This window comes from Aquarana catesbeiana, linkage group LG04 (assembly GCF_042186555.1).
Source record: "Aquarana catesbeiana isolate 2022-GZ linkage group LG04, ASM4218655v1, whole genome shotgun sequence".
NCBI lineage: Eukaryota > Metazoa > Chordata > Amphibia > Anura > Ranidae > Aquarana > Aquarana catesbeiana.
The window spans coordinates 14,481,917-14,494,940 of NC_133327.1; the positions used below are offsets into that span (position 1 = coordinate 14,481,917).

Below are 13,024 nucleotides of genomic sequence, written 5' to 3' on the forward strand. Positions count from 1 at the left end.
TGGGCAGAAGATTTTGGCAAGAAACCTCACCGAGGCTAGATGGTGGGAGCGAAGGTATTTGGGGCTTTACTTCTGCTTTAAGGATTGGTAATTTACAAATTTGCTTTTGGGCTTAGATACACTTTAACAAGCTACTTATTAGCATTTTTATAGCATAGGAAAGGTTTGCTGTTTACCATCCTTAATAACCTTTTAGAGTGAGGTCACAGCTCAAACGTTTTTAGAAAGCTGCAAGATTTAGTATGTACTTGTCCAGTACATCCCACTCGACACTCATTTTTTTTAAATATTTTTTTTTACCCTTGAAATTTTTTGATATCTGGGAAACCTTGAAAAATTATTTTGATCTAAAGCTCACAGTATGGTAAATATCTGAACAAGAAACGCAAACTTTGGTATCATCAACTTTGTATTGGTGCTTTAGAGGTCACGCCAACTTTAAACACAATGCAAAGTTAGTGGGACCACTAAGCACTAATGCAAAGTTGGTGCTCGATGTTCAGCTGAGCATTGGTGCTTAGTAGTCTCACTAGCTATGCCTCGCTGCTTAGTGGTCCCACTAGCTATGCCTCGGTGCTTGGTGGCCCCGCCAGCTATGCCTTGGTGCTTGGTGGCCCCACTGCTCTCACCTATACCTGGCCCTTACAGCAAGGAGCATTGGAAGGTTACGCATAGCAAAAAAGGACCAAGGAAAAAGTCCAAGGAGAATTCCAAGCTCTTCTTACCGACCAGCCTGCGACCAACCAGATTAACCTGTCTTAACAGTATGCGTAGATATAGAAATACTATTTTTTTTAAAGCAGCCCTTGACAGTCCTAAATACCAATGAAGAGCTGCAAAGCTAGTGGGGCCACCAAGCCGAGATGCAAAGCTAGTGGGGCCACCAAGCCGAGATGCAAAACAAAAAAGGACCAAGGAAAAAATACAAGAAGAATTCCAAGCTCTACTTACCGACCAATTTTTTGTACGCTTGATTTTAGGTCAGGCAACGCATTGACACCTTTGCAGCCATTGTGCTACCTGCTGGGTGGTTCAATGTGCCCCTGTACCTTTAAAGAGGGGTGGGCTCCTTCCAGTCCATCTGCCTTCAGCTATCTCATCAGAATGCATGTGCTTCCACTGTGGAGCCTCTTATAATTTAGAGATAGGACTACAGATACCAGGGTGCCTTGGTGGGGCTCTGTAGCTTACGCGTGCATTTGCAAATTTGTGCAATTAAACCCCTGTTTTAAACGCATACTGTTAGACAGGTTAATCTGGTCGCAGGCTGGTCGGTAACTAGAGCTTGGAATTCTCCTTGGATTTTTTTTCCTTGTCCCTTTTTTCATTTTGCATCTTGGCTTGGTGGCCCCACTAGCTTTGCAGCTAGCTCTTAATTGGTATTTAGGACTGTCAAGGACTGCTTTAAAAAAAATAGTATTTCTACTTCTGCAAAGTTTGCAGGGTGTCCTGATATGTTCCCTTAAAAAAGAGATTATTAGTAAAAGCTGGCAACACCCATTTATCATGTGTCCAAGTGTGCATTGTTGTTCCTGCAACTAGCCCACGGACCTCATGACATTTCAGAAGAAAATGATACGATTTACTCACATGCTTCATGTGATAATTCAGCAGTATTCTTTGAAGCACTAAGTGAAGCCCCATGCTCTGAAAGCTTCTGTTCCAGGACAGAGAAGACATTCTTCTTGTCCCGTGTTGTCAACTCAGTGTGCGGACAGCAGCAGCCAGAGCTTTAAGCATACTATTAGGCCGATATCAATCCACTTGGTGTGTACTTGATCCAATCAGCTGTAGCTGCCGGGGGAACACTGAAGCTACAAATCCATTGCCACATAGCCCCTTGGAACCTCTTCTGGAATCCTAGAATTACGCAGAACCCCAGTTGAGATACTCTGCATTAAGCAGATCTACAATAAAAGTTCCATACTTTTTTGAAGCCTAATATCCATGATGTATTTTCAGGCATGGCAATCTCGATTAGGCATTCTCAGCCAGGGTTCTACCCAGAGGTTGTTTTGGGGTACTTTGAGCAGTGGCTGATTGTCCTCCCATTTAATGTTCCCTGCATAGTTCCTATTTCCTGACCACATTTGTTTGCAGTTGGCAATTTTAAGAACCGATATGGTGAATTTTTCTGAAATATGTTTCTTCAACCAGATATGTGAAGTTGATGTTTTTGTTCTAATAGGAGATCAGATGCTGTAGAGATGGATGAAATGATGGCAGCCATGGTCCTCACCAGCTTGTCCTGCAGCCCAATCGTCCAGAGTCCCCCCTGCAGTGACCTTATTCCAAGTAAGTACCCATGGAGATGGCTGGTATCTATATGCTGGTTCTGTGGGGGCTTGTACTCCTGTTCTTTTGTGGACTCTACCAGGCAAGGCCACTCGTGAACCATGGTTAACCACTTCTTGATCTCACTACACCTGAAAGACAGCTACAGAGCGGTTCTCCAATTCTGGGAGGGTGTCCATAGATGTCCTCCCGCTCCCCCCCGGGGCACGCATCCGGCACGCTCTGTTACCGCTGTGTACTTTTGGGCACAGCTGATCATGGTAAAAATACTATTTTTTTTTTTTTAAAGCAGCCCTTGACATTGGTCTTTTACCATGTGATCAACTGTATCCAATCATAGCTTGTCACATGTATACTGATTTGCAGGTTATCAGCAGTGCTTTTCTACACACACTGCCTCTGAAAGGAGGTAACTGGCGAGTCTGAGAGTACGTTGTTTACACTGTGATAATCGGGGCACTGGTCATCAGTGCCACCTCATCAGCGCACATCTGCGCTCATCAGTGTTTATCAGTGCAGTCTCCATTCTTTCTCAAGCTTTTTACCCCAGGGGAACCCTTGAAATAATTTTCATTGGGAAAATGCCCCTTACATTATTGTGCATTAGTGATGAGCTTAACTATGTGGCCATATTTAGGTCAATGATGTCATGAACTTTCCCACGCCTTTTGTGTAAATGCAGATGTAGTTGCAGGGTAGGGAATGACCCACCCGCAACTGATTGGGCTGGCACTTTCGAACCCAAGCTCATCTCTAGTGTAGAGGCACAGTAGCCTCCGCTTGGCTGGCGACTAAGTTCTGGAACCACCGAAAGCCTTCTAATGGGGGAATTCTTGGTCCGTCATTGTTGAGGTGGTTACCGTGGTCCATCACGGGAAATATGGATGTGAGATCCTTGCTGAAGAGAAACAGACATCAGATATGTTTAAGTGGCCATAGCTCATAAAAGGTTAATAAAAAAATAATTTTATAATATTTTTTTTTTTTTTTTTTTTGACCCCTACGCAAATGGCCATTGGTATACAACAGTTGCCCTCTCAAAAAGTACTTGCCTTGGCCTTCAACGCTTTCAGGAGACATGGTGGATCTCAAAGTGCCTTCCTGCAGTGATGACGGCTGAAAATCCTGTAAGAATGCTGGAGTGCATTCTTTCTAAAGCTCCCATCTCTACCGGAAGGCACAGGGACATCCCGTGAGCCTAACGGAAGCAATAGGGGGCCAAGGTGTTCCATGGGCATATGGAAATGGATGTTACAAAGACCTGTCTAGGGCAGGCGCCTTCAGTCTAGTGATCCCTAGCAATAGGGAACAATGGATTTTTAGACTGTCATAGTGTCTTTCATGATAGCACCGTACTAGGTTTAATATTCACACTTTGTTTTTCCTTCTAAGCCCCTCGAGTGACCTGCGACCTATGGAAGGAAAGCGGCGACGTGTCAGACAGTGGGAGCAGTACAACCAGCGGGCACTGGAGTGCGGAGTGTGGCGCCTCTACGCCTTCCCCTCCTCACACCGAAGCCAGCCCCAAGTATACAAGCGAACCGTTCAGCACTTCCCATGTGGATGAAGGCTTCGAGACTGACCCCGATCCCTTCCTTCTGGACGAGCCTGCCCCGCGCAAGAGAAAGGTATGGCATGGTTCCTCAATTGGAGGGAAAAAAGCAACAATGTTTAAAAATTGCTTGTATTTTATTGGGTTAATCGTTATAGACACTAAGTGTGCTACGCAAACCCAAAAAAAACTTTGCTGTCAAATCACGGCTGTCAAAATGAGAGCCGGGAGTTACTGTTGGGCTCCGTTCACGCTTGATCATTTTTTCACTTTTTTTTTTTTTTATTTTCTTTTTTTGTGCTTGTACATGACTTTTGTGTGTCTGTACAGACGTCTGAGGCTTGAGCTTTTTTTTTATGTTATTATTGATGACCAATGGAAAGCTTGTTACTGGGGGGAAAATGGGCAATGTGTGTTTTTTGTGCATATTTTTCAGACGCTCCAATTGGCATTTATTGGGACCAATAACTTTTGAAGCTTAAAAGAAACTCCTGTGCATTTTCAAGCTAAAGAGCTTCAAATGACACCACTTAACAGGCTCAATGGAGAACCATGGGATTTTGGATGTTAAGTGCTTATGGGGCCGGTTCACACCAGAATGCAGTGTGGGAAAGGCGCACTCTGTGTGCGTTTCCCACACAGCGTTCAAATCCATTGTCCCTTGCGATCCGCCTGCGGGTGCTAATGTACTGATAACAGCACCCCAAACGTTGATCAGAAACGCAATACTTTTTGCGTGGTCCGGTGCGTTTTGCAGCCCATTCCAATAATTGGGCTATCAAAATGCACCACATGGGAATGCATGCCGCCCCTATGTGGCCATATTGACCTAAATATGTGGCCATATTTAGGTCAATGATGTCATGAGCTTTCCCATGCCTTTTGTGTACATGCAGATGTAGTTGCAGGGTAGTTAATGACCCACCCGCAACTGATTGGGCTGGCACTTCCGAACCCAAGCTCATGTCTAGTGTAGAGGCACAGGAGCCTCGGCCTGGTTGGCGACTACACCCCCCCAAACTGTGAATGAGGCTTAACCACTGCTCCTGTCAATAAACAGACCATCTGTCACATTGTTTATAAACGTTGATCACACAGGGGATGGAGAGAGATACAGTAACATTGTTTATAAACATTGATCAGATGGGAAACGGATACAAAAGTTAAATACAATACAATGTTAAAAAAGTAACAAAGCTTCCATCTGCAAGTGATTATCAAAGCAGTAAATAAAACCTTTTTTTTCTTTTTTTTTTTAACTTTTTAGTTTTCTATCCATCGAAAAAAACATTTTTGGTATTTTTGTGTTGCATTAAAACAAAAAAAAGAAACATTTGTAATTAGTTTGCAATGCTTTGTGCCAAATCTCTACATTTTAAATAGGGCAATTTGTAGCATAACATATTATGCATTTCATTTAAGGCAACGAAATAAAAAAATTATATATATACACATACATATTTTTTTTTATTTCAGAGAGAGAGAGAGAGAGAGCTATTTATTTATATATATAGAATCTATATTTTAATATAATATAAAAACATTTTTTAAATGGACACTACAGGTTCTTCTCCTTTTTTTTATGACAATGTCATATAAAAGCTTTGTTATTGTTATGTAATACTTTATTATCTTAACTAATGACAACGTTCTACGTGAATAAACAGGCTCATAATAAAAATACATTTTTTAAGATTTGCAAGAAACTTCAGCTGCCCATATCCTTCGAACTATGGCTGTTTTTTGACATGCGCTTTTCGCCGTAGGCCTTGCTGACTTGCCAATCGTGTATCTGTTTGCGTTGCAGAACTCTGTGAAGATCATGTACAAGTGTCTGTGGCCAAACTGCGGGAAGCTTCTGCGCTCGATCGTTGGCATTAAGCGCCACGTGAAAACCCAGCACCTTGGGTAAGGCTTCTTGCTCCTAATTGGCTGTATAAATATTTTGGGAAGGCAGCTTTGCACTGTGGCCTTGTAGCACTGGGGTCATGGAATCACTTATAAATGCATTACATTTTTTTTTTCTTACATGCATTTTGGTGTAACAACACCTTTTTTATTTATTTATTTATTTTTCCCCAGAATTAACATTTGATTTACTAATTGAGATTCTAAAAATAGGTTTCCCTTTTTACAGAGATGGAGCAGATTCCGACCAGCGTAAGAGAGAGGAGGATTTTTACTACACCGAGGTCCAGCTGAAAGAGGAAGCCGAAGCAGAGAGCACACCCAGGAGCCCAAGCACGGCCACCACTCCTCTCCTCATCCAGCCGGTGACACCCAAACCTGACACTCCGGCTCTGGAGGTGCCCGGGTTGGAGTCTCCTCTTCCAAGTGCGCTCAGTCAGTCGGCCCCGGGCTCCTTCTGGCACATCCAGGCCGATCATGCCTATCAGGTATCCCACCTCTCCTTGTATTCCCGTATGTTCTGTTGGGCTTGCTGCCTTCTTTTTTGAGCTTGTTCACTTCAGCTCATTTTAAGTGCGGGTGGAAAGAAAAAAAAAACTCCTTCTCGCTGTATCTTGAATGCGCTTTCATCAAAATGCATGCATGTTACTAAGAGTTTTAACAGTAAATGTAAAATGCATAAAAAAAACAAAACATGACAACGCACCGCACCTAAACCGCAAAGGGGTGAAACCAACCCTTCAAGTGGAAATAAAGGTTGTGGTTTTTTTTTTATTTTTTATTATTATTATTAATTATTTATTACTTGCTCGTGTCTCATTCCATCACAGCCTACAAATTAGAGATGAGCTTCCATCTGCAAAAGTCAGTCAAAGCAACAGGACGAGAAGAATTCTTAGTTTTTTATTATTATTATTAACCCTTTGTTAAACCTAATAAGCCCCATATAATGCCTTTTTACCTTCACTATTATTTTTCAGATTTTTTTTTTTTTTTATTTCTATTTTTCTAACCATTCATAATTTAACTTTTTATTTTATTTTTTTGGTATTTTTTTTGCGTTGCAATAAAAAAAAAAAAGCTTTCAGCTTTAAACAGTTTTGCAATGCTTCATGCCAGAATCATTATTTTTTGTGTAATTTTTTTTTTTTTTGTTTATTTTTTGGCTCAAAGGGGAGGTGAATCGGCCATTAAAGGGTGTACGCAGGATTGTTCTGTTTTTTTATGGTCTTGTCTTATTCCATCTCATTAACCAAAAAAAACTTTTCATTTAAAGTGGATGTAAACCCTCACATATACCCAGTGAAGTGAACAGCCTCAGATGATACACCGAGAATTAAACAAATCTCCCTACATAATTTGTACTTGTATATCTGCTGTTTTCACCTTTCTATACTGTTTAGAAAGATCCTGTTAAGAGATTTTCTCTTCCTGTTCAGCACTGGGAGTTTCTTGGCATAGAGCCAAGACAGCTGATTGGAGGAAAGGCACACACCCCGCTCCTCATAGGTAGAGACTTTCAGAGCTGATCATTGAATAGTTCAGGGCTCTGCTAATCTATTTATAGCATCCTCCCCAACACAAAACTCTGGCTGCTTTTTTTTTTAACATGTGATGGAGAACTGGTCAGGAGTTATCAGGCTGATAACAGAAGGTAGCAGGAGACCGCTACGGGACTCTCTTTGAAGAGAGATGAGAAAACACTGCAGATTTATGTGCCCAGCTCAAATTTCATGAATCGGGTTTACATCCACTTTAACTTTGTAAATGATTTTTATCTTCTATTTTTTTAGATGAAAAATGCTCTATACAGTTTTTATTTTTTTATTTTTTTTAGTAGGTTTTTTGTCTTTTGTAGCAGGTTTGTTTTTTTTTTTTTTTTTTTGTAGGTTCTTTCGTAGTGTCTTTTTGTTTTGTAGTGGTGGTTTTTTTTTTTTTGTTTTTTTTTTTTTTTTTTGTTTTTTCTTTTAATGGTTGAGTTTTTTAGGTCCATTCCCCAACTCGGGACAATGGGTAGAGCCATGCAACCCATTGCTTTGTTGCCCTATCAGCCAGATACTCATCCAGAAGAGCTTGTGTATAGTGCAAATATAGCCTAATATCATTGAGCCATTTATTCCAAACTGCATACAGCTGTTTCAGGTTTTTCAAGCATCATTAGTGCACTGTGTGGAAACCATGCCCTTTATGGTATGTCTTGGGACCCATTGAGACAATATAACCATACAGGTTGTGGTGAGAAAAAGTAATAAAGGAATAAAAAGCTTAAGCTCATCCTAGGCCTCACTAATATATATATATATATATATATATATATATATATATATATATATATATATATATATATATATATATATATATATATATATATATATATATATATGCAAATATAATATGTGTGTGTGTATATATGCAAATGTAATATGTGTGTGTATATATGCAAATGTAATATATTGGCAGAAAACTATGAAGTATATACTAGGAATCTGACTGGCGTAGTGTAATACTTTGCATGTAACTGTTGTGTTTAATCTCCCCTTAGGCTCTGCCTTCCATCCAGATCCCGGTATCCCCTCATATCTTCACCAGTATAAGCTGGGCAGCCGCTCCCTCCGCTCTCCCCACCCTGTCTCCAGTGAGTAAATGGCGACATGCCTGAATAAAATAAATCCTATATTTCTATTAAAGCCAAAGTTAAATTGCTTATATTTTGCCTTCCCTGGTTCCTCCATGTTCCTCCTCATTAATATGCTAACTAAATTTTATTAAATAACTTTTTTTTTTTTTTTCATTTTATACTGTATTTGATGCTATCAATTGGTCTCTGTGCTTTCAAGATTATAGTAATACAGGAAAAATGGATGAAACATCTGCTATAGAATAGTAATGAAACATAAAGGATGTGGGGGGACGTCAGGGTACTGAGGGGGAATAAGGGTAAAATTGCAGTAGCTATTCCCTGAACACATACTTTGTGTTGCATATTTTGTATTTGGTAAGCTATAGGAAACAGGAGGAGATCAGGATTAGGATAGGCAAGCCTAAAAACTTTTAGGAGCACAAGTTTGAAACCCCCTCAAAGTGTAAGGGATTATTGGTGGTTTAGATGTAGGCCAGTTTTGATTGGGCCAACCAGAAGCACCATGACTTAAGAGCCTGGGGGAATACCCACAACCTGGAGGAGTGCAAGTTCAAAACCGTACCAAAGTGTGAGGGTGTCGAGGGAGTGTTGGGCTAAATTTTGAAATGTAGGCAAGCCTCTGTGGGGCAAGCCAGCAGCACCATGTCTCAGAGGCTTGTTCTGGTCAGATGCCATCAGGGTCACCCTCACAAAGATTCCCTTCAGAATTTGCACCCATCCTGCGAGTTGAGGTGATTTCTAATAACTAGAGAGATCCACTCTGACAGCTGAAGGCAATGGTAGAGAATGCTTACCTTAATATTGTAGACAGCGGTTCTGGTAACATGGACAAGAGGGCCATCTGGGGGGTATGGAGGTTAAATATCAGCAATGTTGTCCAAAATGTGGTAATGGTCCCTTTTCAAGTTGATACCCTTTCACAATATTGTATATTGCCCTCTTTGGCATCAGTGATTGTGTATAAGACCCTTTATCTCCTTTATTTGGTGAAGCTGCCTATTTTTGCCACAAGACCTTCAGGTCCTGTAAATTCTTTGTGGAGAGCCTAATCTGCGTTCATGCTAGACAACCATGGTGGCTCAATGATTTTGAAGTCATGGGATGTGATGGCCTCCTAAGACCCTTCTTGCCAAGAGACCTTCTGGTCCTTTAAATTCTTTGCGGAGAGCCCAAATGTGGTGGTCATGCTAGACAACCAAGTTGGCTCAGTGATGTTGAGGTCAGGTGATTGTGATGGCCTCCTCAGAACCTTCTTGCTACTTTACCTACAGGTAAATTCTTTGTGTAGAGCCTAAATGTGCTTTTCATGCTAGAAGACCAAGGTGGCTCCATAGTGTTGAAGTGATTTAAAGGCTCGCTTTAAAAAAAAAAATGGTATACTTACCTACTCTGTGCAGTTGGTTTTGCACAGAGAAGCCCAGATCCTCCTCTTCTCGGGTCCCTCTTTGCTGCTCCTAGTCCCTTCTTCCTTTGAGTGCCCCTCAGCCAGCAGCTTGTTACAGGTTGTCACCCAAGCTGAGTCATAGCTCCGTGTATCCATTCAGACACGTAGCCTTGGCCCCGCCCCTCTCTCCCCTGATTGGCTGACTGAGTTTGATTGACAGCTGCAGGAGCCAATAGCGCTGCTGCTTTGTCTTAGCCAATCAGGAGGAGTGTACTGGGTGGCTGAGGGGATCGTGGACATTGCTGGAGAGAGAAGGAGGTCAGGAAGGTAATTGGGGGATGCTGGGGAGGCTGCTACACACAGAAGGTTTTTCCTTAATGCATAGAATGCATTAAGATAAAAAACCCTCTGCCTTTACAACTCCTTTCAGGTCAGGTGATTGGCCTCAGAATCTTCACTTTTTTTTTCTGCTACAGCCATGGAAAGTCCAATGGCAGCCCATGTGCAGCTTCCAGGCCAATGAATGCCTGCAAAATTTTCTAATCATTTTGACAAAATTTCCTATACCACCTCCCTGCTTCACAGTACGGATGGTGTAGTTCTCTTCATAGGCCTTGTTGACTCCTCTGCAAACAGTGTTGGTACTTTAATGTTGGGTTTTGGTCTCAGTACTCCAACCAGTTTTATTCTAGATGGTTTTTAGGCTTCACTAGGTGCAGGGGGTATGTCAATTTATGAGCACATCTGATTATTTCGTTTTTGGTGTTTCTTCTAAGAAGTTATTATCCATCTACCGTTCCCCGAGGAAAAGATTGTAGGTTCATGAGTTTATTATGTCTCTGCTTTCATCCTCAGATCCGAAGCCGGTCATTGAGTTTTAGTGAGCAACAGCAGCAGACACCATCCATAAAGTCGCATCTGATTGTGGCTTCACCCCCTCGGGCCACCAATGGGAGCAGGTGAGATCTTTAGATTTCTCAGTACATACCACCGCTGTAACTTTGGAAGTGCTTGGAGAGCCTTTCTGTTGAAAATGGAAATGGTTATTAGAATCTCTATGCATATGAAGGAGCTCCAGACCCTCCTGTAGCCACGAAGGGAGCTCCAGACCCTCCTGTAGCTCCATAGTCTTTAGAAATAAGCCAAGTTGAACCAAGTTACTTTTGATGCCTTGTGATTTTGGGTGTTGAATATGTGAATTCAGATCTAGGAATTCAATTTTGAGCCTGCCTAATCACTGACATAGCATAGAGTCCCTGGCTGACCCTTTTTCTTTAATAGAGATTACCTAACCAAATTTCTAGACCTTTGGTCATGGGAGAAGTACTATAGTCAGCATTTTCTCCAGGAAAGGTGAATATTTCCTCCCTTCTGCCACTCTGTTTCATACCAGAAACTTACATGTGTATACATTAGCAGATCTCAAGGCGAGTACTATAGAATTTTCCATGAGTGATGGCTCTGAGTCTGCTGGGGCTGCTGACATCAAATCCAAGATGGCGGCACCAAGCAGCAGTCTTGGGGCTTTTGGATGTTTACACAAGGAAGGCTTGTATAGGTAAATAACATGCATAAAATTAAATGCACATATAATCTTATAGAGAGATTGTTATTGAAATGGTCTGGTGACAGAGTCTCTTACAACTGAAGAAAGCTCAGTGAGCATAATTTGTTATGGGGTTAAGGTTTTAGGTAGGGTTGCACCGATACTAGTAACGGTATCGGTACCAAGCGTTTGCATGAGTATCGGTACTTGTGCAAATGCTCCGATGCCTAATGCGATAGCTGTTGTATCGGGCCAGGCATCCTCAGCGTATCGGGCGCGGGGGGGACTGCCTTACAGATGATCGGTTCAGCCATGGGGGGAGGTACAAGCACCGATCTCCCTGTATAGCTTTCAATAAAGCATCTGACAGCCACGTTTCCTCATCTCCCTCCAATGGCTGTCAGAGGCTTTGCTGAGTGCTATATAGGAAGATCGGTGCTTGTACCTCCCCCCACCTTTCGTCCCAGACTGTCCCCCTGTGTCCTCCCCTGGCTCCCTGGGTCCCACTCCAGCTCCGTGCGCTCCTTGTTCTGTCTAAGTCCCCCTCTGACTCCCCCGTGTGCTCCTCCCTTTCCCCCCCTCGTCCTGGATCAGTCAGGATGGAGAGCGGAGGAAGGAGCCGGTATACATGTCATTTACAGGCTCCTTCCTTTTCTGAATGCAGTCAGTGATCACTTAGTGTCCATTCATAACTGAACATCGTAAACTGGGTTTACGACGTAGCAAAGGAAAGATGCGTATATAGAGAGATATAATGGCTGCTCATCACGAATGATATGATCTAGGGAGGTTCCCCCAAAGAGTGGGGTTTTCAGGCAGCAAAATAACATAAGCAAAAATTCAAAAAGAAAGTATTGTATTAATAAAATTTATTAGCGTAAAAAAATTGATCATTATAGTTAAAATATGAGTTCAGCAAAGGGTGTGTATATACCCTAAGTGCAAATTGTGCAACATGAAAAAGTATACACAGCATTACATGGCAAACATATCTAGAAAGACAGAACCTGACATGTTTCGACCCATTTCGGTTGGGGTCTTCTTCAGAGGCCAAGTTTGCTGCAAGAAATATACATTTAGCATCTCAAATGGAAATGGCGGTCTCAATACATTACCTATGGGTATATGGAAAAGGGATCTCCCAGCTGAAAATTTATATGAGGACTATCGGGCAAACCCGCGGACCGGCAGAGCAGGGTACCCCAAAGCGGAGAACAAAGTCCCTCCCGGTGCAACTTACACCTGCCCATCTTTTCGCGTTCCCATGGGTTTCTGCTATCATCCATTTCTTTTGCACATTTTTTCCTCTCATGCCTTTCCCCCCCTTCCCCGCCCCCGCTCCTTCCCTTCTTCCCGCCCTCCTTTTTTTTTTTTTTCTCACTATTCTTGCCATCATTTCCCTTCTCACTTTCTCTCCTCACATTCTCACTTTTTTCCCTTTCCCACCCTTCCTCCTTTGCCCCATGCACCCACACATCTTATACTGTGCTCTCTCACTAGTGTTTCTCTTTCCCTTGTTTTTTTTCTCTTCAACTTTTTCACCACACTTCATGGTTTCTCCCTGCTATACACATTTACCCTCTGTACTAGACTATCTGATGCTCCATGGTGGAGGTGTCTGACCGCAATATCCAATATAAACTATTTATAATCTAAGAGTAACACTTGGATTTATATACCCTGTACTCATGCTCTGGA

General features: G+C 42.1%; 1 protein-coding gene across 1 annotated transcript in view; it reads left to right on the plus strand.

The window, feature by feature from the left end:
• ZNF395 (zinc finger protein 395) overlaps window positions 1-13,024 on the plus strand; it is a 55,910-nt gene that overhangs the window by 28,067 nt on the left and 14,819 nt on the right. Inside the window, exons 4-9 of the mRNA XM_073624858.1 lie at window positions 2,189-2,295; window positions 3,688-3,923; window positions 5,655-5,755; window positions 5,985-6,243; window positions 8,298-8,390; window positions 10,636-10,739. Of these exons, the coding sequence (XP_073480959.1) occupies window positions 2,189-2,295; window positions 3,688-3,923; window positions 5,655-5,755; window positions 5,985-6,243; window positions 8,298-8,390; window positions 10,636-10,739 (900 nt within the window). The remainder of the gene's footprint in view (window positions 1-2,188; window positions 2,296-3,687; window positions 3,924-5,654; window positions 5,756-5,984; window positions 6,244-8,297; window positions 8,391-10,635; window positions 10,740-13,024) is intronic.